We start from the raw sequence: 27439 nt of genomic DNA, 5'->3' as shown, positions 1-27439 counted from the left end.
TTCGGCGTGATTGAGTAACAGACAGACAGACAGAGTTACTTTCGCATTTATCATATTAATATACATATATAGTATGGATTATCATAGTAACTTCTACTTTAATTCAATCTCTTACATATAATACCTACCTACCTATACCTACCTAAATACGTATCATTCACAAATGAGATCACAAAACACGAGCTACAAAAGAACAAACACACAAAAACATTCAAAACAGCATCAAAACAATCAACTTATAACCCTTATTATGAAAAGCCACCAATTGAGTGTTGACACTGGCTAAACCATATTTGATGGTGTTAAACTCGAGCGCAGCAGAACAAACACAGATGTGACGTGAGCAAACAACTTCACTGCGTTTGGGGTGTAGGGTGGACATACTTATGAATTTTTAAGAACCAATAAAATGTATTAACCGATAAAATATGTACATACTTTTAAATTTATTCAAAAAAATATGTTTAATATTCAGGAAATTATGTTAAACTTTTACGTCTATCATTCATATTTAGAAGAGTATTTATATTAATTATTTAATTTAAATAAATTTTGCATAAAATGAAGGTAGTACTTAAATCAAACAAAAACGATAACCGGCATTATTACTTTCTTTATAATATTATGAGAGATAAAATTAAAATATATCTTGAAAAAACATTGCTCTGTATTTTGCCTCTTCAAAAAACCCCATAAAATACAAAAGTACCAATTTTTTAACGACTCCATACATTTATTGTCCAAAGAAATAACACTTTACTTGTACACCCTAGCCGTAACTAATCTGACGGCACATGGGTCAATATAGCCCACTGTGGGTTTTTAGTTTAAACAATTCAAAAATAAACTGTTGGTCTTTGGCAAACAGTTCCATAGTGATAATGTGACAAACTGACACCAGTTTTACGGAAGCTAGATATCTTGGACATATTATTTGAGGTTATTTTATTTAAAAAGCATGCTAAAGTACGTATTTTTAACGTGATAACGTTTTTAAAATCGTGTTAGTCGGGTGACATGTTCAGAAACTTGTGTCACACCAAAACCTCACGAGCTCGATCGCAGGTATAACGAGAGAGAGACGGACCGATCTCCCGTCTCATCTCGAGCGCTGCCACCAATAAGACGTTATCACGTAAACATCAAGATCGTAAACCTACTTTACAAACAACCAATTTTTTATTTATATTATCTGAGGTAATTTAAAAAAAACTATGAATCAAATTGTAGTGCCATATTTGTACCTGAATATGATCAAGTGATTTATTTGAGCTCAATTCATCAAAAACACTTATTAGTTTGACAAAGATCAGCTTCTTTCAAGTTTACATAATTTTTAGTTACTGCCAAGCTATAAAGAAAGATTTCAGTAGACCCCATAATTGCAAAACTACCCTAATGAAAGCAAAAGTACCCAAAACCACAACATTCTAAAACCTACATCGAATGAAAACACCCAATAATCAAGAATTCAAAAGAAACAGTCTCTAGATTACATTAAAGTGACAATAACCATAAAAGGACATTTCAAAAGCATAATTAGTTTAACGCATAAAGGATCGACACATTGCAAGCGGGCAATGCTGTTATTACCCTCGTTAACAATGACCAGGCAAAGCGTGTCAGCTGCGTAAAGACAATAGCCTTTGGCTAAAGTGAAGGGGTTAGCAATGTCTTTCAATAATTCATTTTTAACCCATATTTTAGTTCTAACGAACTGTAGGAAAAGAATACTGTAAATACTATAATTAATGGACTGTATGACAGAATTTTGACATTAGTTCCTGGCTTTTCACGAGGACTTTGGCTAACAAGTGTATACATATAATCATAATACTGTTACTTTGTTTCCTAAATATCCTATCAATCGATTCAGATTTCAACCATTTCATTAATTGCTGTCAATTTCCTACCTCTCAGTTATTTCGAGGCAATGAAAAAGAATAAAAACAATTTTGGGGTATTGTCTCCCCAAAATTGACCACACTGCTACTTACTAGTTAGTGTTAATTCAAACCAATGCATCCAAAACCACATTACTTGGTAGTGGAATGAACCGTATTTTTCTAACTAATACGATTAGTAGACAAGCACTTCTAGGTCTTTCGATATGTATCACTCTGTTCTCGGAATCAAATGGTATGACTTCTAAAGCCTTTAAAATTTATCAACCGTAACAACAGTTCGCACTTATTTATATCAATGTTGTGTAAATGTAACAAACAAACAAATTAGAAGGGAATGTATTTTTTTAGTAGATTCAAATTAATCCAATAACAATCCATACTAATATTATAAATGCGAAAGTAACTCTGTCTGTCTGTCTGTTACTCAATCACGCCTAAACTACTGAACCAATTTGCATGAAATTTGGTATGGAGATATTTTGATACCCGAGAAAGGACATAGGATACCTTTTATTGCGAAATATGTACCACGGGCGAAGCCGGGGCGGACCTCTAGTAGCATATAAACTATTCTATTATAGGTATATTATGTATTGAAGTGATATCTTTGGTTATACTTAATTTAGTATCTTGATGTACTGGACTTTCCAAATTATCCTCATTTTAAGGTAGGTTTGCTGTTGTTTTTTTTTCAATGACTTGGCATTCCATATCTCAATTCTTGAGGAAGATCACAGCTGATACAATATCTGGTATCACCACGTGACAATTTAACAGAATTATTTCAAGTAAAACTTGTAAACGTGGAACTACTATCACATAGCTCAACCGTTGTTTACTTGCCTGTCCCTTATCACAAGGGTGCAGCTTATCAGAGCAGGTAAGTTTTATTGCGCCCTGCTTGCTACCGTTTCAAGGTTGTTTGCTTTAGGTTTACATCCCGAATGGGGCATGGGACGGATGCTGTTTTGATATTTTATAAGAATCACGCTTATTTGGATGATTTTAACCCATTGACCACCGAGCGGCCCGATCGGGCCGCGACACAATAGATTTTCTATTGTGTCTGTGATTCCGGGACTGAGGGATTATTATTTAGAATATTATGGTGATTGTTGCATTTCTTATTTTTCTATTTACTAAAAGTACCAATAAATTCATGTGGTCCTAAATAGTAATACTACCACAATTGTTTCATTGAAAAGGAATCTGTCAGCTAACAGTCCTAAACAATGTAACTCCATGATATATAATTATAGAAATATATACACAATGGCTCTATATCATACTGAAAAACAAATCAAAAGATAATTCGATTTGTGTACGATACAAAATGTGAGAATTGAATCAAACAGAAATAAAGCATCAACAATAATTTCTAGTTACTGATTTAATTTTACCATGAACGGCCACCGTCAATTCGTAATGGCTCAAATTTTATTTGTCCGAAATCGGTTAAGTATCCGTATCGAACGACAGAGCTGGGTGGTCGCCATCTTTTTTAATTTTTTGTTAGCGCTTGTAGCTAGCCACGGGTTGCCAACCGTCTTGCGTTACTGGGACTGTCATAAACTAACAGATATCTAACATTTTTATGTGCTTTCGCCTTTTAAGTGGCATTATCCGTAATTTATATGATATTTTCAATCATTTGTGTGTCTAATTCTGAATAGTTAAGTTATTTAATAGACTTTTTCATAGCTTTATCGTGATTAACACAAATCCCATAAAATCAAAAATCATGGGAACGAAGGCCGAATGTTTGAACAATATTCCCTACCATTCAGGTACCTGTGGTTAATTTTAGATCTTGAAGCAATTAAATCGTAAATTATTTAGTCACTAACCCATAAAGTGGTCACCGTTTTATGGCGTATTAAACTGGGCCCGTTAAGGGTCGATAAATGTGGATACTTACTAATGAATCGACCTCAGGATCCGCTATGTAATAGGGTTTTTCTTGACGTATCTGGAAAGATAGAAAGTCATTAGATAATGGTACACATTCTTATATTGACCGCGTGTGGTGTCCACACGGTTAGGTTATATGGGATAAATGATATGCATAATAATGTTAGGTGTGAAATACGAAAGTTAATCTATCAAACTGGTTATCATAAATAATTTATTTCAAAACTGATTTTTATTTGCATAAAGTGTGAACCACAGCTTTCATAATTTAGCCATCAAAATAAAAATGTAATCAGCTAATGATAATAAACTTATAATAAATATTGACATTTGATCCCTTATAAGAAAGTCACATCTGCGAGAATAATCTTTGACGAAGAGATTACCTAGAAGAGTCTAGACATTGTAGTTTTATAAAAACTTCTATTACACAGTAACCTGTTAAACAAACTAAAAATTTCCAGTGGATTAGCGTAATATAACGAAGAATTTTCGCTTCGTTTCACATCATAGATTATATTATAGATGTTCTAATATTATTTTATTACTTTTATTAAGATTTTAAACATAAATAAATCAGACTTTATTAAACTAAGATTTTATTTTATTGGATTAAACTTTTATTACTTTATCCATAAAAAAATAACGGAATTTCTAACATAATTTTTTAACTTACAAAACGAACAGTTTATAAAAAAACAGCTAAATCAGTAAGAAACGAAGCATAACACTACCAAACGAAATTTCCTTAAAAGTACTAATAACAAATATGAAAAAATACTAACAAAGCGTGTGACTTTCCCTGCGTTTACAATAAACTAAAGCTATAATGAGTGTGTTACTTTTTATCATACTCTTTGGATTTTAACCTTTTTTGTTCAGGCGGAAATGTGATACCATCACGCATACATACTGAGTAAATGTCAGCTTTTTGCCTAGGTATTAAAAACAAGATTGTTTTAGGTTAGGTTATCCACTTGGAAATGTTTTGCTATATTTGTTGTTGAATTTTAGAAAAAAATTGATAAGTTTTTGATATAATACTGTTATAAGCAAAGTTATAAACTATTGATGTACCTTGATTGAAATATAATCATCTGTTTTTGTGTGATTTTTGCAAACATTCAGACATACATTATTTCGAAAACTTGTATAAAATTAGTCACAATTTTTGTTCAAATTAATCAGTCTATAATTTGATAAAATTCAGTTCCTCATTATTCACGATTAGATGCCCTTTTCCTTTTATTTATCAAATGATTAAATAATTTGATCGCTGCACTCTGATTATACATTTAGATAACCTATCACTATATGATCAACAAATTGCCCAAAAACTTTAAACTAATACATAAGGAAGGCGTGGGTTTATAAGTGTCGAAAATGGGGGGTTCTGGGTCGTCGGGCTCCAAATGATGGACTTCCTCCAGCATGGGCGGAGGTGGGTCAACGATCGCATGTATCGCATTACCCCGCGGCGTTGCGTCTTTTATCGTTTTATAGTTGAGATGTCAGGGTTTGCATGTTCTATATGATGCACTTTTTTTGGGTAAAAATTTTATTATTTTAAGATCAGATTTGGTTTTCGCTAATAAATAGTGTTTAACAATTGATTTGGTAACAGTAATTTTAAGAACAGAGAAAACTATGCATCCCTCAAATTAAAGTTTCATTTTTACGACCACCGCATAAATTACCTACGGAGAATTTTCGAGGTCCATAAATTTCAAAGTTATTTTATAGTACCTACTATAAAATAAACAAGAGTTTCTGACAATCGTCACAGCATCTACCTGATCGTCTTTGTGCATTTTCAGTCGATTGATAATAATTGAATTTGCCTTTGTACTATTTGGGTATTGTGAGGAGCCGTGACGGTACAAATTTCTCATAACTTTTGTCAATTTTTTGTGACATCTGTATATACAAATGTAGGTACTGTGAACGGGTGGAGGATTATATTCTGTTGTATTATTATTGTGAAATAATGTTCATTGCAAATTGTGAGTATTGATAGATCTATATAGGATACTTTAAATGATCGAAGTCGACTGTCGTAATCTTTTAAATAGTATAAATTGTAATCATAAAACAAACGGACGCTCCATAGATTTCTGTATTCGCAAGTCATGCCCTAGGAAGCCCTAACGAGGCAGCACAATAAAACCATCGGACACATTTTACTGCGACATTTATAGTTACGGAAGAACAGATAACCGTCGCACGCGCATCCTATAAATAAAGTTTTCATAACAGGAAAGGGTATTAATAATAGATATATAATTTGAAACTTCTTCAGAAGCATGCGTTTTTGGACGCAAACTAAAAAAAAACACCTGCCTTCAATCTTAAAGTTATTAAATAGGAGGCGACTTCTAAATTACAAACGACCTTTGCGATATAAAATAATTTAGCATTAAACAATGTAACTGTTTAAGTGAATATGGGTCATATGTTTGGTGTGACAAGTGTCAAAATTGCGTGTACACTTTGATATATTGAATCTCCGATCGATCAGCGGGCATCTTAGGTAGCCCGGTTTATTTTCTCGTATAAAATAGATTTTTTATTAAAAATTACAGGGTACAAGGCTTTTGGTAGCGATTTTGATGTCGCGATACTATACTTAGGGTAATAACCGTCCCTTTAGTGGTATCCTAATATGTGCTTTATAAATAATGAATAGGGTTCATTATGAGTTATATTTTGTTTATTAATTTAATAGACTTGAGATGGAACGCGTAGATTTATGGCCACATTCTTCGGGCGAGGCGCTAACAATGTATAATGAAATGTTTTTAAGTTTTATCTTTATTAAAACTTGGTCAATATTAAGTAGTTTTGTGAATAGTTATTTTACGTAATTGTTAATTATTTAGTGTTAAAAACAAAACACGTGTAAGCAATAACGACATGATATCCCCTATCTTATAAAAAGTTTACGGATTTATACTAAAACTATTAAAATATTAGATTTAACAATGATTGTAATTTTCACTTCCATAATAATAAAGTGATTTGATATTTGGTTAATCACTTGTTAATTAAAATGAATCTGCGCATAACAAAATGAATGACGTAGTTTTCATACGAGGAAACATTCTCGGAATATAGGTAATATTCTGTAATAATATTTTGAAATGAGTAAAGAATGCATTAAATAAACGGGCACCTACAAGATAAATAAAAAATGTTGTGTGGTTTTATGAAACCACGGTAAAAGTGAAACTGTTCGAACGGTTCCGAACACTGCTTTGTGTAGCGCATGTCGCGTGACGGTCGGCTGCCGAGTAGGTATACCTACTCGGCAGCCGCGATACACGCGACATGCGCTACACAGACCAAAAAGTTTGAGACGATGTAATAAAAGTTTCACTTTAAAACTATGTAATTTAAAAGGATTTTAACTTGACAATTTTAATTTAAAACTTCATTCCTCATTTTAGTAAAATAGCAGTAAAAGCAAAACTTTCCAATTCGAATTACCCGATACGCGACGAGCGCCTTTTGTTTCCCGCCATAAATATGTAAATCATAGACAACTATTCATATCGGAGCGTATTCATAAATATTTTACTGGTTAGCAAATAGCTATGGAACTTGGAAAAAAATTTGTTGTTCCAGCGAAGCACATGTTTGTAAGTTGGCAGATGGAAGGCCAAGACGGCGGGGGGAGGCGGGGGTTCGGTTTTTTGCTGCGAGCCCAAAATTTTATTTTTAATACAAAACTCTGGAGTGCAGGTAGACGGACCACGGGTGTTTGGTTAGTGTTTTTTTGCCCTCGACTTGATTTATGGCCGCGTTCGTTGACGATTTGTGAGCCGTAATTTCGGTGCGTTTTGTCACTGTGTGCATCATGATTTATTAATTTATAAGCTGAGGCGTGATTCTGGACTGTCGGAAACGTATAATTTCTGTAAGGTGTTATTTGGACGTGATTTGTCAGTCGTCCGCGTAAATGATATGTAATTTTTGTAATGTCTCAGCGTTTTGTGGTTTGTTAGTTGCGGGCTCGTAAGCGGTGCTGTCAGCTTCGCATTGTGGTGTCTTTATTGTGTCCTTTTTAAATTGTTTAATTCTAGGATACGAATTCAATCCTTTATCTCTTGGGCCTTTATATTATCTTTAAGCTTTGTCTTCTGTTTCATCCTTTAAACAATTGGATCAGTATTTTTCTTGACATTACAGTGTTTCATTATTTATTACAGTTAAATTGCCATCATCAAATTCAACACAGCAGTTCTATACAAACACAATCTCCAGATTTATGATACAATTGCATTGTAACAATTAAAGGAAATCACAAACTAGCACGTTTCGTTCCGTTATACGCCCGTTTAACCCTCCCAGGGGTGGTTTTAGGTCAGTTTTTCGGTCATTAATACAGGGGCAGAATTAGATGGTCGTAAAAGTACTTAATTACTCACACAGGAATTGCGTACAAGTGCTACCTTTGTTTTCGTTTTTATTGTTATTACTTGAGTCAATAGAGACACGAAGAAATTTGGACATGTTGGTATTGAGTAGGAACTATAGATAGTAACTTAACTTAAGGGACAAGTAATAACAAAAGGATGATGTGTGGAAACATAGTTAACTTAATATAGAAGTTGATTTAATTGTCAGGGAAATAATCATTTTGACATATTATAACATTGTTTTACAGAGGATAGAAGTAAGACACATCTTCGCTTACCAGCAGGAGATCGTGGTCAAACGTTTCCCTATTGTTAATAAAAAAAAAATGTTGTGTGGTTTTATGAAACCACGGTAAAAGTGAAACTGTTCGAACGGTTCCGAACACTGCTTTGTGTAGCGCATGTCGCGTGACGGTCGGCTGCCGAGTAGGTATACCTACTCGGCAGCCGCGATACACGCGACATGCGCTACACAGACCAAAAAGTTTGACACGATGTAATAAAAGTTTCACTTTAAAAATGGAACTCAAGTTTAATATACATTAACTAGTGAATTATCAAGAGCCATCAAAAAAAGTAAAGGCTTCAAAGAAAGACATAATTATTTTTCTACAAACGAAAAGAAAAGTTTAGGTAATTATTGTTAATGATTTTTCTGATTAAACTATATCGCCGATTGGGAATGTTACTATCGAGAAGAATCAACAAACTCTTAAATTACATTTTACAAAGCAATTTGCTTTTAAATTCCATTGAAAAAGTGTTACAAGTCAATAACTGCGTTAAAAACAACCGACTTCAAACTTGCACTTGCAACATTTACAAATACAGACAAAAATGCTCATAAAATAAAAACTACTGGACCTATCCGAATAAAATTTTTATGGGACCAATTCGACACCATCCCGCATCGAACAAAAAAAGAATCACGTAAATCGGTTCAGAAACCACGGAGTAATCGGTGTACATACATAAAAAAAAAAAAAAAAAAAACATACCGGCCGAATTGATAACCTCCTCCTTTTTTTTGAAGTCGGTTAATAATTATAAAAATGAATAACATTAAAGAATTTTTCAAACCATGATCATGAATACAAATTTAAATCCAAAGTAAGGCGGGTATGGATTAGGCAGATGCTAGGTTTTTTATACTATTTTATATTTATAATCTTCCTTTACAAATTTCGTATTTAAACGGTTTTAATTCTTCACTTTTTATACTTATTGTTATTTTATGAATCGTGAAATATGTTTGAGATACTTTATTTATTGAAGAGACGTTTGTTATGTGTGTTTGTTTATACATTTTGCTATGCTTTATGATGCACGTAAATATAAAAAAATGTCTATCAATTGTTATGAATGTTTTTTTAAGATTACAATGTTTAGTTTGATTTTGTAAGTATGGTCCAAATATACCTAAAAACGCGTAATCCAGCTAAATTTGAGGAAGAAAAAACCGATCGTTGACTTTATAAAATTAACTTCAATTACAATATGGCGGACTGGCTCAACATATTTTAATGCAAATTTATTTATCATGTACGTACGTATGTGCGGACAAACAGACGCTTGTTTACGCCTGCAGCGCATGCGCCAAACAAAATAAACATCTTTTCATCGGTTGAATCCGGAGTTTAAAATTGATCGAATAATCGTGGATTTGGGTTAGCCCTTGTTAAAGCTGTGTCGATGACTTGCGTGTTTAAGTTATCAAGTGTTCGTAGAATGACAATAATAGAAATAATAAAAAATGTTGTGTGGTTTTATGAAACCACGGTAAAAGTGAAACTGTTCGAACGGTTCCGAACACTGCTTTGTGTAGCGCATGTCGCGTGACGGTCGGCAGCCGCGATACACGCGAAATGCGCAACACAGACCAAAAAGTTTGAGACGATGTAATAAAAGTTTCACTTTAAAACTGGATTGAAAGAATCAGGTGAAGAATCAGGTGAAATGAAAATAAATAAATAAATAAGGTGAAATTTGGATGCCTAGCTACATTTGACCCAAGATTATATCACAATAGTGATGTTATACCTAATAGGAAACAAAGTGTGTCTTATAATACCTACACTTATTTCAAGTCTAAGATCTCATTCTAAAATGAGTTCTTCCAATATTGGATGGTATTTGTATTCGCGTTTCATTTAGAATATACCATTACAATTCATACTATCACCCTACCAAATTTCATTAGAATCAGTCTATTTATTCAGGATTAAATATCAAAATCCTCACATGTTCCATTATTGAGTGTTTAAAAAGTTAAAATCAACCACGTCAGATATTGGTTTTTAACACTAACACGCATTAACCAACTACGTATATGAATAATAAGTGCGGTCCCAAACTACCCTTGCACCACCCCAAGACCCCTGGGGGCAGAAAATTAAAGTGTAATGGTCCTATGTTTAATATTATCTGCGGGTGGATGTTTCGCTTTTGTTAATATAATTTATAAGTTAATGCTTGAAGGGGACGTTTGTCTTTTTGTTTAGTTGCATAATGGGGTATAAACAGTTTAAGTTTTTGGGTAAGGTGGACAATTTTCGTGTTTTGTTTGACGAATATACCTGAGAATTTTAGTCAACCATTTCACTGACAAATAAATAAATATAAAAACAGGTATTAAAGAAAATGGCAGTCAACAACAAATTTGTTTTTGTCCTGCATCTAGGTCTATATCGTTAGCTCAGATTTTCAAAATTTATTACAATCATACATAAACTGCCGATCATTTTGCTATAAATTTGTTAAAACCAATACCGACAACACCCTGTCATCTAACTTTACTTTCCTAAATCTTTCTTCCAAAACAAAACCATCTAAAAATTCATCCAACGTACTGAGTGCAAACAAGAAACCAATACTAAAGTACAGTGTGCAAAAACAACAAGGAACGGCCATTATCCACCCCAAAGCAAACATCCCTTAAGGAAGGGTTATTTGATTGATTTGCCACTAATACATCCCTCTTATCGTAATTTGTGAAGACGTGTAACTCTAGAATCATTTCTTATATCTATAGCTAATGCATTATGTAATTTAAAAACAAGATGGAAGGGAATATTTTAGATAAAGTCAAGATGGAATATTTAAGATTTGCAAAAAAGAATCTTTTGGCACATTGAAGTGAGGTGAGATATGAGAAGGTATGAAAGGGGCATATTATAGATAAAAAATCTAATCATCATTTGTTTAAAATGGTATTTTGTTTTAGGTAAAGCAAAGACAATACCTAAGTGAAGTCACTTTTAATATTGAAAATAGGAATGCATGATTACATTTAAAACAAATAAATTTTAACCCCCTTCCAATTATTGATACCTAGGATACCCTGAAGGTTTGACCTAAACTATAGAATGATGAAAATACCCTACAATTTCATGAGCAATACAAACCGATGTACAATGAATAAGCAAAGACAGAATGGCACTAATTATATGTGAATTACCGTATTCATAATTACAGACGTTTTACCCAGGGCTAGGTAATAACAGGCGACTCTGATCGGACTAAATGCATACAATTGTAAAATTATTGAAATTCCCTTTCATGTCCGTTTTGTTTCTAATTTATTAGGTTCAAAGTTTCCTGGACTAAACAATTACTTTGATAGCAACTTTGTTAATAAACTAAATTACTCATAATTCTATCTAGCAATTACCTAAAGATTATTTTAAAAACGCCATGATTATCTGGGTAGGGTGCGCCAATATTCCAATACGATAAATCATACCGCATGTCACATTAGCGCAGCTTAAAAACATTAAAGTGTACAAAATTAAACATAACACAATTAGCAAATATACGCCGCTGTATACATCCAGTAATCCGCGTCAGCTGTTTTTGACCCACCCTTATTTACCCTTAGAGAACCACCCCAGGCTGATATTTTAACGAAACAAGAGGTCATGTTATGTTGGACGCAATAACCAGAATTCCTTGACCCCTATAAAAGTACCAGGGCCATAAACTTGACGTTTGAATTACGGCGATGGGGGGTCAGCTTGTGCTGGTCTGTGTCTTCGCTTTTTAGGGTAGGTAAATGATAAATGTAGACAATGTTATGTGTTTACATAGGAAGGTATTTGGCGTTCAGTCAAGCGGCGATTAAAATTCTATAAAATTATCGTTAATACGTGGATTTGGTTCATTGGATTTTAATTCATAAGGCATAACTGGTACAATGTACTGTAGTTAACTTTTACTTTAGCCAACAAATACAGAACCAATTTTATTCAACGATACAATAAGACTTCTTTGTGTAAATGTAAACATACTTGAATTTGACACTCCAAACTGCACCACTATATACAAAAAAAGATTCAAACCTGCACTTAACCACTACACCACGATAATAATCCATAAGCCACTTATCTAAACCATAATAAAGGCATATTTCTATACATAGAAACGTCACATAACTTTCCTTTTTAAAAGTCGGTAAAGCGGCGGTCCAAAAGCCGCGACGTGTTGCGCGGAATGCGCCTGCGCCTGTTATAATTACACCACCATATACAGGCTGATTGCATTTCTAAACGCAGGTTTTTTTAATCTATACTAATATTATAAAGCTGAAGAGTTTGTTTGTTTGTTTGAACGCGCTAATCTCAAGAACTACTACTGGTCCGATTTGAAAAATTCGTTCGGTGTTGGATAGCCCATTTATCGAGGAAGGCTACAGGCTATATTATATCATTACGCTAAGACCAACAGGAGCGGAGCCACGCGGGTGAAACCGTGAAACAAACCTAGTCTAGAATAATTTCTTATCTATAAAAACTTGATTTTCTATATTTTTTATTAGATTGGTTTGATGGCCTGGTTTTGATGTGGTATATTTAACATAATGATCAATAAACAAAAGCTTTTTAATTTGAAGAGTGCAATGAATTTGAATTATACTATGTGTTTATTATTCATTTCCTGCGTAAATGCTTAATAAGATTCCCAGTTTTGGTGTTCACCTGACCGTGATATTTAAATTACTTTTTAACACACTTTTTGTAAAGAAATTTTTGTCTATTCGTATGTTTGAACAAAATTTTGAATTTTAATTTAAACATCACCCTGTAACCATAGAGTATTTATGTCATTATTAACGGCTGCGAATTAATTCTTATTTGGCCTCCATTTTTATCACGAGTTTTCTTTAAAAAATCGCCATACCACCGGCTTCAACTTTTTACCACCGAACCGGCGCGGCCCGAACCATAAACGGATATAATATTCGTATGACACGTTATAAAGGAAAGACTTTTAATTACGGCGCTTTCTAAGTATACCCGGGAATTACCGGCCAATCCCGACAACGCATGCCCATCATTGGCGCATTCAAATTCGGAACCCTCTATTCAAATCGTCCCTAATCGAAAATATTCAAAATTCGAATTACGCGTTAGCGAACCGTAACGTTCGAAATTGAATTCGAAAAATGTAGAGCGTACATAGAGATATTAACAGTTCTGTTTTCGAAAATCTAAGCGGTTCGCGTTCGATTTTCGAATATTTAAATACGGAACGTGAATGAAATGGAATGGAATTATTTATTGGTGTTGTAAACGGTACCGAGTGGCATTCTGACGTCATCAGTGTTGAAAGAGCGTATGTTTAGTCCAGCATATTAATGCTAAGCGCACAAAAACGATGTGAGCGCCGTGTCAGCCGCTAATTGAGTGGCTCACGCAATCCTATGGGGTTCAATCACTACTCAATTTTAAAAGCAAGTCCTATAATAAGGTTTACCTTTAGTAAATAATATAATTACCACATTGAATGTAATAAAAAACTATGCTTTGGTAATGTCATATTTTTAATGTTAATATTGATTTCCTTTTAAAGATAATAAATAAATAACAAGCATGATTGATTCAGAATAGAACTATGTATGTGATAAAATGTAATGTTACCATTAGCTGAGAGAAAAATCTTTTATAAGGATTTATTGAAATTCCAATATTATTAGTTAAGTGATATTGAGCTTGGTGAACGATGACATACATACATACAACGTGTCTTTGTAATTCTTTATATTTATCAGTACAAAGATTTCATTTTGGTAAATAGTTGTTACATCATATATTCTAACACAGTGGTGATGAGATAACAAAATTAAAACACTTCAAACTATCTTATCAAATATATTATTCGTCATCAAATCAAAAGAATAAAACTGCACAACAGTTAATTCGTTGCATTATGCGCTTGCGCAGCTGCGTCACCATTTTGTGAAATGGATCATGGCGTCGTCCGAGGTATAGTCGTCAAATTGCGCGCCAAATCCCTCAACAATACACAATGGATGTTAAACGACAGATGTAAACAAACAGACAAACGGACAATGCTTGTATGTTGATCTAATCATTTTGACTCCCAATTGTTTGTGGGAACATTACAATGATGTCAAATGGTATCTGGATGCAAGGTTTCTTAAACTGAACTAAGTATCATCTATGTAGGGCCTGTGTTAGCTTAAACGGGCATCTGCTGGACGGGACACGCGGTAGAGTCGTAACCGTTCCGGCAGTTCCGTCCAAAGCAGCACGATGGAACAGAGTGGGGTTTTAGTCGGTAAAAATCCGACATAACCACGGCCCCATCCCCGGGAGCCGGGGGTATCTAAGAAGATTTCCCCACTATAAAAAAAAAATAAAAAAAGGGCCTGTGTTAGCTTAGACAATTTTAATTTAATTCTGAAATTGTTAAGATATTAAAAACTCGATCACTACATAGTATAAAACAAAGTCGCTGTGAATCCGTCTGTATGTACCTATGCTTAAATCTTTAAAACTAGAACGGATTTTGATGCAGTTTTTTTTATAGATAGATTCATTCTCTAGGAACGTTTTATTATATAATTTAGTTTAGACAAAGCGAGGAAATCCGCAGGTGGAATACTAGTTTATGTGGAAGTAAAACGCACTTTTCTTTCACTCTGTATAATTTTATGGGCAAGTTATCTGTTTTAAGAAAAAGGATTATAAAAAGTTGTCACAACATTTCATATTAATTGCATGTTGTATGATAAGTTCTAGGAAGATAAACACGTCACGAATTAACAAATACTAAAATCTCTTCAAACATACTGTTATCTCAAACATCTTTATTTCAAGACAAATGTGCAAATATATTCAACGCAACGAATAAGTAATGAATTTTAATTATAATTAACTGTTCTAATTGTTGACTATTTTTGTTATGAAACTATTGAACCATAATGTCTAAACATTATAGTGTATCATATCTTTCTTTCTATATATGTATAAAACTCAAAGGTGGCTGATATAGTGATCTATCAACTTCAACGCACAGCCCAAACCACTGGACGTATCGGGCTGAAATTTGGCGTGCAGGTATAGATGTTAGGACGTAGGCATCCGCTAAGAAAGGATTTCCCGAAATTCTTGCGGGAACGGGGAAAAACAGGGATGCACGTACAAAGTCGTGGGCGGAAGTCATTTAAGATATAGATTATGTTTGATTTTATGTAAATAAGAAAACACATTTTAACGGATTTAAAACAAATCTTATTCAATTGTTGTGAGAACACTGTATATTATGTTATGCATATTTTAAACTTGCAAAAACTTTAATTACAAAATACAATGTCTGTATGTATGTTATAATTATACCTGTTACATCCAAAACATCTGATGATCATAAATTGCGATAAAATCATAATTCGAGGTTTACAATCATTTTCCTTATTACGTGGTTACACATACATACAAACAATTAAACAAATAGTTAATAAAAAATGTTATAAATCAGTTTGGCGCGTCTGTCCGTTGATGAATGAACTTATTAACATTTTATTGTTATCTGTGCGTAAATCTTTTGTGATTTTTTAGGGTTCCGTACCGAAACGGTAAATCGGGACCCTATTACTGAGACTTCGTTGTCTGTCTGTCTCCAGGCTGTATAACCGTGATAGCTAGAAAGCTGAAATTTTCACAAATGATGTATTTCCGTTGCCGCTATAACAACAAATATGTACTAAAAATTAAAAATAATAACATTAATGGGGGTCCCTATAGTTAGGAACCCTTCGTGCGCGAGTCCGACTCGCACTTGGCCGATTTTTTATTTAATTCGCAATTACTGGTTCGGTTTTAACGGTGCAGACAATTTTACTGTTAGTTCTTTGTTAGCTCTAGTTTTTATGTATCTTAATTCAAATTTCAAATAGTCTGTGTTAATAGCCAAACAAAAGAAATCATTTCTAGAAATATACTATGATAATTGCAAAGAGTTATTTTATTTCACCTGTAACAAATTTAATCAGACATGTTTTAGCCATTTTTATGCTGAAACGTATGCACGTGCAAGCTTACGTTTTTTTTAAAAAAAATATATCTAAATTCGACAAAACAAATCGCAAATACTCAAGACATCATTCAGAACATTTATTAGATATCAATTTAAAACGCGGATGCTGTGGATTTTGATAGATCCCTCAAAAAACCGGTACTTATAAAATCGATATAAAAATTAATGAAATCGATATACGGCGTGGCGTACGTGGGAACCGATAACACTTATACATCGACAATTATTACATATTACACCTATAGTATACAATTTAATTAATACTTCAATCGGCTCATTCTAAAATGGTATCGAGTTTTTACAAACCAATTAACACGGCTGCGTAAAAAAATAATTTATTCCCGTCGCATTTTGAGCATACCAGAGCAAATGCTTCGTTTATGACAGCTTATTCCAAGTGTCGATATTGCATTAAAAACGCAACGTGACCTTGTGAAGACGTCACGAATAAAGACATTTTTTCTAACGTTCCGCTGCGCCGTACACCGCGCCGTCCGCCCGCGCACGCATCGACGGCGATCGGCAATTAACATTCCCGCAATTATTTTTCATTATACACGCTTCCATATAATATCACACACCGGCCACTTATTTGAGACGATGCGGTAGCGATTTTCCATAAATATTTTATTAATCGATGCTCACAGCGACGTACAAAAAAAGCCTTTAGAAACGATCGAGCCACGAACGTTAAGAACTTGTTATTTTTTCACTCTTTTAATTTCTCGCTCCAAAGATTATAGCAGTCGAGACGACTATGTGTTACGTTATTCTATGTTAATTAAGTCGGTGTACGACAAATGTTCATTAAAATATCACACGTGTGTTTTATCATTCGCCGAGTGAGCGCGTAGTCTCATTAAATTCAGATCGTATGGCGAGACAAGTATTTAATAATGAGCGCAATACCTGACCACATTAAGAGATAATAAAAGCTGTTGCGTTAATAAAACAGTCGTAAAGTTAGTTATAATTAGATAATATTGTCGAGATAGTAAATACGAGATCGGGTCATAAAAACGCGGCTGACATTCGGCGCTAGCGCGAGGCTCTGAGCGGCGGCGGAGGGCGGCAGGCGGCAGGCGAAGAGGCGGCTGTATCGATGACAGCGGGACACTATCGCAGCTAAACCGATCGCACAGCTCTATATCAATCACTCCACAATCATACCGCGTGCCACTTAAATAAATTTATAACATATTAAGTACGTTGAAAATAAACACTTTACCGTTTATGATTTATTTCGTGCGCCGATGAATTATGTCCGCCGCTTATTAAAGTGTTCTAGAGAGGGAGGTCCGAACTTTATCTCTTTTTGTGGCGATTTCACGTGCCACCGCCACCAATAAACGTTTTATTGAAGTAATTAAAGACGCGATTAGCTTACGTTACATGTGGAACCGGCGATAAATGTGACGGTCGACGTGACGGCCGCGGCGTCAAAATATGTTTCCCTATTATCGGTTACCGTCACCCGATAGTCGTTTCTTGAGATTTATGTAACAATTAAAGTTATTAAATGTCAACAATCTCGATTTATCGAACCTAAGTCAACCCAGCATAAACAAACGTGAACTGGTCAGTACTCTGACACTGACATTATCTCGGAGCTATCGTAAGGTCAGACTCGCAGTAACGATATTAATACACTATAATGCATTACAATTTCAATAATTAGCTCACAGTGGTGTCTTTGACTGATAACGAGTAAATAATAACATTATAAAAGTGAAACTTGGACGTCTCGACAATGACACTTCCGCTTTTGTATATTTTGACGTTTTAATGTGAGAGTGACAGCTTTTTTAAAATTGCATTCTACCGCAACATGTCATCGCCTGTTAGCGTATTGTTGGAATACAAATAAAAAATGGAGACTTGTGGTTTAATAAATTTATAAGGAAATTATAGAGCCGTCGATTGTCGGTCTGCCAGATTACCAGTTTCAATCGAACGGCCACAAAATGACTCCATTTTGCGGCGTTTTGGGGCTTTTTTCGTTTCAATAATAGGTGTCGCTAATGTATGTTATCGGCTTGTAACCGCAATTGTATGCTTTTAACAGCATACAGATTATAAAGAACACGTAGTCTGTCTTGTTAAGAAATTTAACGTTGTTTTTTTTTGTATTTACTACGCATAAACATAATCTAAGTTTCAGACATTAAAATAAACTATTAAGTTTCAACGCGTGTACAAATAAAAGTTTAATATTAGTTTTACATTCGCGTCAAATCGATTGGCATACTAAAATTAATTTAGCTCACGGTACAAATGAGATGAAATTGAATCAGAACTACAAATAAGCGTAACAATCAATAGTCGATAACAGATTTACCGTTGCTAATTTTGCTTTATAGTTATTAAAGGCATTGAAGAAATTGCCGTTGTTGATTTACGTCCGCCATTTTGCGCGCGACATTTTAATATTCGAATTTCGAATGCGTTGGCGTTCTTTTTTTTCTTTTTTAATTCTGATGGGTAATGGAGGCAGGTGCACAAAGTTATTCAGCCAGGCTCGCGAATCATTTTCCTTTCTAAATGGGTCCGTGTGGAATCGTATTGGTTTGCAGGGATTTTTATTATGGTTCCGTCTCGTCTAATTTTGCGTTTTAGAGTGAAAAAGCTTTAAGCTTGTAACTGAAGGATTATTGTTTTTTTTTTAAATATCGTTGATTATGATGCAGATATGAATAGACAATTACTTATCTGTTATACAGATAATCCATAGGGATGAGTATTTTCGTTTTAAATATGTAATTCCACAGATTCAAAATCATTGGTATTTCCAAAAATGTAAGGGGCTCTACCTGACTTAGATTCCACAGATAAAGCTAATGCCAAAGATTATAGAGATAATGCAGGATATACCTACAGGTTTTCCCCGTTTTTGTTTTTTATTTTTTGGACACGATGAATTTATTTATCAAAATTTTAATACCTAATATTATAAGTTCTTTTCTCAACACAAAAAAAAAACTAAGCCCAATTTACGGAAAAACACCATGAAGTATCAAGTAGGTAGGTCCAGTTCTTCTTTAAAACTTATTAGTTATTATCAAAATCAAAGATAACCCAAAACCACTCTACCACTTTTGAAAATTTTTATTAAAAACAAATAAAAATGAAACTGTTTACTAAAAACTGTGACATTTGAAAAGCGTATTATCTAAAAACAACATATACATTGTATCAATTAAATTACATACTTATATATAGCAAATTTAATCTGTCCTTAAAACCCACCTACCATTAAAACATTCGTATTTCATTTTTAGTTTTTGTCAGAAATCATAGCTCGCGCTGTAAAATTGCCGAAATCTGCGATACCTCTGTAAAATATCAAATTATTCGCCAAAATATTATTAAAAAAAAAACACCAACCTGTTTGCTAAAAACCGCAATATCCTCGTTGAACGACTCCGACGAGCAGACATCCCCTCCCGCGACCCCGGGGTCCCGGGGGGTGCAGGTGGCTAGCTCGCACTTCTCAAAGATCAGCGCCAGCAGGGGGAACAGGGGGTGCCTGGGGGCAGGAGTAGAGGTAGATCATAACCAAGAGAAGAACACAATGGTGGAAAGCATAAGAGTAATATACTGTAATTAATCCTACTAATATTATAAATGCGAGAGTTTTTCGTTACTCCTTCAGTAAAAAACTGCTGACCCGATTTTCATGAAATTTGGTAACTGGAACTGGATTAACATATAGATAGTCCCGATCCCTTTGACTATGGGCGAAGTTGTGGGCAAAAAGCTAGTTGTCATAATGCATAAAAATTAGTCAATAAATTAAGTGTATCCACTTCAATTTGAATTAAATTTGACATGATGGTTTTTGTATCAAGTAGGCAATATAATTTCCATTCAAATACAAAAAAAGACGTGTGGCACTCGGGGACTGCCGCGGTAAAGCTATTGCATGCTATGCCTTCAAGCCACACCTCCGAGCCCGTCGGAGTGGGGAGCGTGAGGTTTTTTCGTTACGGAATTTCTCGATTCGGTCCCCGCGCTCAAGGCCCGCGATAGAAGCTATGCAATAGCTTAAAAAATACTTTTTGCTATAGGTACCCTCTACTGTCACGCTTACAACCTTGCTCCATTATCAATTGTTATGATATAGTCCAAAGAAATTACCTAAAACCTACCGAATTTACAAAACAATCTCTCTTAAAAGTGAAAAACCAAAGTGCAAGTGTACAAAGGTCACAAAATCCAGATTATCTATACTAATGCGCTATAAAACTAATAATTGAGCATTCAGATAACTTGGAGATCGCACGTGATGTGATAAAATCGCTATTGTGGCGCGAGTGACAGCGGACACTGTGTATGTTTGTATATGGTAGGAATGGATGGACCGATTTTGGTGGGATTTTGAATGGCTAATAGCTAATTGTTATGATGCTTTTATTTTAAATAAATATTGGGAAATAATACCGCAATGTAGGCAAATAAAATGAAGATGTTCGAGTGAGCACATTGGTCAATATCTGTTCGAAATAATAACGTGTGATTAACACATATTTAATATCTAGTTACCTAGATAGGTAGGTAGATATTTTTTCTACTCGTCTGGTTTACCATCAGATTCCGCTAAACTAGCTGAAACTGCTGAAATTAACTCTTACACAATATATATACTTTTTTAACCTAAAACTTACTAGACAAGAATTACATAAAATACCTAATCATCACGTCAAAAATATTAAAAATTTTACATCCTACCAAAAAACGTAAACAATACCATTGTCTCATAAAACAACTCTATAAACTTATGTTTCTCCCGCGATCACTCACACCACAAAAGGCTCGACAACTTTCGATCAGATAACCGAGATGATCCGCAGATATCACACCTCTGTCATATTTAAATAAGATTTATACTTAGTTCTAACTTAGTTACTTAACAAGTAGTTTTGAAATTTAATTACCATAAATACTAGAATAACTTGTTTGTCTAGGCACTTAGTTTGATTAAATTAAGTAACTTAATTATACGTTTACAATTAAACGAGTACATCGTTAAAATGGTAAGTGACGTCACTTAATTTATACTATACAAATAGAGGATTGTATTTTTGATAGAAATAAACATACATACAAATTACATCAGATGTAAGTATGAGACCAGCATCCCAATTTTATTTTATACTAGCGGTCCGCCCCGGCTTCGCCCGTGGTACATATTTCGCAATAAAAGGTAGCCTATGTTCTTTCTCAGGGTCTAAAGATTATCTGTGCCAAATTTCATCAAAATCGGTCCAGTAGTTTATGCGTGAAAACCATACATACAAACCTTTCCTGTTTATAATATTAGTATAGAAGTATAGAGAATAGATATGTCGTTTTGTATTGGATACAATCCATAATTTTTAAGTAAGATAATATAGTTTTAATGGAATACTTAAAATAATGTAAAAAGTAAGTAGGTAGCCAATAATCTAAATGCCTTTTATTTTTCACATAAACAACTTTATCTCTGTTTCAAATGTTAATTTAAATACTTATAAAAATTAAACGCAAAATTATTCAAATAAAAAACCCAAAAACGGCTCTATAACTACACAGCATTCTCTACCAGCCAAACAACCTTTAGAATCAAATATAACATGAACCTACATTTCAAAAATCTATGCCACCTATAATCTTGTGTTTTTGAATTTTACTTTTTATCGTTATCAGTGATAACTGATAAGCTACTGTGCATATGGGTGCGATTATGGATTAACGAAAACATTGTTGATATACTTAATATCATTTAATACTGTCATTAATGGAGATATGGCTCAGTGGGAAGGTCGTGGGTTCTATTCTATCATAAAACAACATTTATAGATGATGTTGTTATTTTTATAATAGGTGTGTCACTTTGTGTTAAGTTTTTTAATGTAAATAAATAATAATAACAATGTTTAAATGATTAGGTAATAAATGGGTAAAAGAAAAAAATAAATTTAAAAAAATGTGACGACTCATAAGCATATATGTCACAAACTCCTATGGCTATTTTGGTTATATTTTTGTATACAGATAGCTAATATTCAAGCGCGCAAGCAAACCCGGCTTGTTAACTATATTATCAAGGTTTGTTTATTAATATTAGTATCACTGACACCTCATTATAATTAATCACTATCATAATTGATAATTTCCCTGACACATCAATTGTCCATCAAAATATTTATTATTTTATACAATCGTTTTTTTATCAAACTGACTCACAAAATAACATCATTATGCATCAAAGATAACTATAATTTAATTTTCTTCACCCATTAATAGAGAATAGCGTCTTTGTCCAATAGAAAATCCGCAATTTAAAACCAACTCATGTTTATAACTAATTGAAAGCTCACCTCACTCATCTACGGAATACATAACACACTTTAGCACCCTATAATAATCTACTATTAGTCAATAGACTCATGTTACCAGCTAAGCTCACTCACCTACGGAATACAGACTACACTCTACCATATACCTACCTAAATAGCGCCCTTCTACCACATCTTATTAAAAAAACTATTAGATAGTTAACTAACTCATGTTACTTGCTAAGCTCACTCATCTACGAAATACAGAACACAGTACCACTCACTCATCCATACATAGATATTAGCTATCTAACTCTCAATTTGTAACTTACTGATGACACTAACTTATTTAGTTTGTCTATCACAACCTACGGAATACAGAACACACGTTACCACCAACTCACCCATATATAGCGTCCTTATCGCGCTTGTGCACGAGTGGCTCGCCGGGCAGCGCGTGCGACGCCGCGGGGGGGTAGTGCACGGGGGGGATGTGGGGGTGCGACAGCCTGTGTTCGTGGTACATCCCTCCCTCCATGTAGCCCCCGCCGTGGAGGCTTTCGTCGTACTGTAAACATATAAATAATGAGTTAATTTGGATATTGTATGTGTAAACATGAGTTAGTTCGATATATAGAGAGTGAGTTGGTTTGGATGTGTATTGAGTTGGTTTGATTATGTTGTCTGACTAGGTGAAGAATTGAATCCAAATGTAGAGTTTGGAGGTTAACTTGTTTTTTAAATTAATTAGACATGTTGAAATGAGTTGGTAGAAGATACATACTTACATATGTTTCAATAAATTATAATTTAAAGACAAATGTTTGCAATATTACTCCTTGAGATACGGGGCAGATTCATTTCACATACACTTCTTTATTGTTTCTCTCTATTGCAGTTATTAAGCTATTGCATAGCTTCTATCGCGGGCCTTGAGCGCGGGGACCGAATCCAGAAATTCCGTAACGAAAAAACCTCACGCTCCCCACTCCGACGGACACGGAGGTGTGGCTTGAAGGCATGCTATGCAATAGCTTTACCGCGGCAGTCCCCGAGTGCCGCACGTCTTTTTTCTTATCCGACTTTTATTAAGTCCAAAATCTTTATCAAGCGATCTGCATTAACATTGGCTTTTACGCGTAGAACAATTAAACAAAAAGCAGTTTGAATATTCATAGTAAGAGCGAGTCATGTAGCTGTATCTCCCATCGAACCATCAATTAAGGCTTGGAGGCTTTTAGGGTTAAACATCTTCAGCGCAATTAAAACTAATGGAAAGTTTTTTTTTTATTGTGAGGCTGCGGATTGTTTGATTGTAACTATTTTTGACTATATTATCTACTAGCTTCCACCCGCGACTCCGTCCGCGCGGAAAAATTAAGAAATTTTAAGATTTATTTTTTTTCTATGTATTTTTCCGGGATAAAAAGCATCCTATTTTATGCCCAGGATAATAAGGTATAATTATACCAAGTTTCATCGAAATCGAACCGTTAGTTTTCACGTGATGCCTGAACATACAGACAGACAGACAAAAAATTTTTTTATCACATATTTGGGTTTGGTATCGATCCAGTAACACCCCCTGCTATTTATTTTTTCAATATTTTCAATGTACAGAATTGACCCTTCTACAGATTTATTATTATATGTATATAGATTCAGATTATCTATGTAGATTGGTGCGTAAATTCTCATTGTGTTAGTAAACAACTACGAAACGGCTGAGTTGATTTTTATGAAACGATTGTGTTCCGGAAGTTTTAAATCGTACGGTCGTAAACTATTTTATCATATAACACACAAATCTTGTAACAGTTAGGTTTAGAAACTTACATCTATATTAATATCTTTGTAGAGGCTCGTGGCAAATTTAATCTACCAAACGGCTAAACACATTCCGATGAACCCAACCCTAAGCCACATTTAAAATATATCATTTTCGTGAAATACCATAGCTACAGTAATGACATGGCGTTTCATAAAAAACACCGGTCCATCAAATTTGATGAGTTGGCACTTTTTTGTATCGATCCTACACACCTGTAGGACCCTTTTACTGTTTAAATTTGACGCCTACCCCACTATTATCGACTATCAGGGAGACGCAATCGCATCCATTACAATACAGCTTTTAGGAACTATTGTATACTATTGTTCTTCAAAAGTATGTACTTATTCCTAATTAATACGAACAATAATGTTTTTTTTATATATGTATTTTATCTGTTTTTTTTTGGTATTATATACCGTTATACCTACAGATAGGTATAAAATATATGCTAGTTTTCAAATTGATTGGTATTATTTATTTTTATTACCAACTTTGTTAAATAGTACATAATTTAAAAACTAGTACTTAATGCCTTTTAGGTATATTTCAATATTTCCTATATAATAAAAATACTCCTGTTGGGAATTGAACCCGGTAACCCTATACTTAACCGGGTGTTAGCAATACCTATACCTTTTACCTACAATTAGGTTTCCTATTATAGTTAGTGCATATAGGGTGCCTAACTGCCTAGATCTAACTTATTCATAGTTCATACGTTGTAGCCTTGTAGGTAGCCTATAGTTTCATAGTATTTACTTTGAACTTTTTATAACTTGTACCCTATCATTTCGTGTTTTTCATTGAAGTATTTTAAACAATAGTTTTCTGTACTGTTTATTGTGGTAGGTACTACTGAAGAATTCTATTTGTTTTTTTTTACAGATTTAACGCAATTTAAGTGACAAAAACATCAATAAACTACCTTATAAAAGTTTGAGTTACATATTGATTTGATATCTATACTAATATTATAAAGCTGAAGAGTTTGTTTGTTTGAACGCGCTAATCTCAGGAACTATACTGGTCCGATTTTAAAAATTATTTCGGTGTTAGATGGCCCATTTATCGAGGATGGCTATAGGCTATTATATCATCACGCTAAGACCAACAGGAGCAGAGCAATGCGGGTGAAACCGCGGGGCACAGCTAGTTGTTAGATAAATTTAAAACCTGCTTGTATAAAATTATCTTAGTACTTCTTGTTAATACTGAAAATATGTGAAATCTGTCTCTACATGTATGAAGCAAAAATCAATTTACGCGCAAACCCGGGTCGCAAAGCCTAGTACCTACATTTCCTAGTCCTAGTAATCGCAGTCATCAAAACCAACAATAAATCATTATATTGAAACCACACACATATCACGCGAATTACAACTCTATCCCATTGTAATAAGGAATATGAGACCGCACTCAAAACTACATTACAATTAATATGTTGACGATTCACAAACATACCACAAATATTGCTATGCAAATTTCAACCGTATCATTTATAACATAAGGCAGTTTCTATAAGCACGATTAACTGTAGCTCTAAATGAATATGGCGTCAAGACTACATCATTTTATTGGCTAAGAAACAATGGTATCGACGGGTTTAATAATTTTATGAGACCATAAATGTGCTTGATATTAGTATTTATTAAATCACATATGATTTAAGTGCCTACTTAAAGAGCGTAGCAAAGTTGAGAAAGTAACATTTTGTATGGAAAATTACTAATTACATTTCATTTGTGATTTTAACATTTATTTAATACCTACAATCCATCTTACTAAGTTATTTTCAAAATTGATCAAATCAACTATTAAGTTATTTAAATGAACACTTTCGCATTCCGCCATCATGATTAATTCATCACATTCTTACGATTGATTATATAACTCAATAGTCAATAAGTAAAAACAGGTTTTCCCTAAATCTATGCTAGAAAATTCAAATTACCCCTATCTTAAACACGGCAATGACCTAAAATCATTTTAAAAACTTACAATGCAAATTAATCAATGTAACAGCGATGTTATAAGATATTAATTTATTTAATTATGCACATATGTTAAAATGACACATGCGTCAGTCTTACATGTGGTGTCTCTACATTCCCGTAGTTTTGACAAAAACCATTAATACCGCTCACAAATTAATAAAAAACTAACACAACACTTAAAAATCGAATGTTGTGACGTATACATACAACTGGATAAATGTATTCGTTCCAAATTCGAATTGCTTATCTGTGGAACTAAGCCCCATCCCCAAAAAATAAAACTAGCCATTAAATATTACGAAAATATGTAATGACTACCTTTTGACGTCTTGAAAGCCGGTTCCAAAATTAAATGATACGTTTTAAAAATGGAATCGCTCCGTCCCGCCTTTTCCGAGATAACCTTTATCCCATTCGGTTTGCGAACGAAAAAAAATAAGTATCGTACGTTTTAATTTTTTTAAATGACATTCTTGTGGTTTTTTCTCGCAGGGAATCTTCGGTGTAATATGTTTCGGTGCGGCTTTTTGCGATCCGTATGCTTTTCGATTTGTTTTACGGTCGTGATTAAATTTTGTGAGGCATTTTTTAATTATTTAGTTTCGAACGGTTATTGAAGTGAATAAGTCACGTCAGTCGGTTCATCATAATCAAGTTCCTTTGTAAATAAATCGCTCGATTTAAATATTGTAAAGCGCGGCCATTTTTTCTGATTCCTGAGAGA

General features: G+C 33.9%; 1 protein-coding gene across 5 annotated transcripts in view; it reads right to left on the bottom strand.

Moving 5' to 3' along the window:
* hth (Meis homeobox homothorax) overlaps positions 1-27439 on the bottom strand; it is a 242504-nt gene that overhangs the window by 201497 nt on the left and 13568 nt on the right. For all 5 annotated transcript variants that reach the window (XM_089706240.1, XM_089706242.1, XM_089706241.1 and 2 more), the window contains exons 2-4: positions 23292-23455; positions 19955-20096; positions 3826-3876 (exon numbers count right to left, since the gene is read on the bottom strand). In XM_089706240.1, coding sequence (XP_089562366.1) covers positions 3826-3876; positions 19955-20096; positions 23292-23455 — 357 coding nt within the window. The remainder of the gene's footprint in view (positions 1-3825; positions 3877-19954; positions 20097-23291; positions 23456-27439) is intronic.

Source organism: Colias philodice, chromosome 18 (assembly GCF_061535455.1).
Source record: "Colias philodice isolate Cphi_HAF_F1 chromosome 18, ilColPhil1 Martin Lab GWU primary, whole genome shotgun sequence".
In the NCBI taxonomy this organism is placed as follows: Eukaryota; Metazoa; Arthropoda; class Insecta; order Lepidoptera; family Pieridae; genus Colias; species Colias philodice.
Note: the sequence above shows the minus strand (reverse complement) of the source record. Positions and strands in the feature narration are given on the sequence as shown.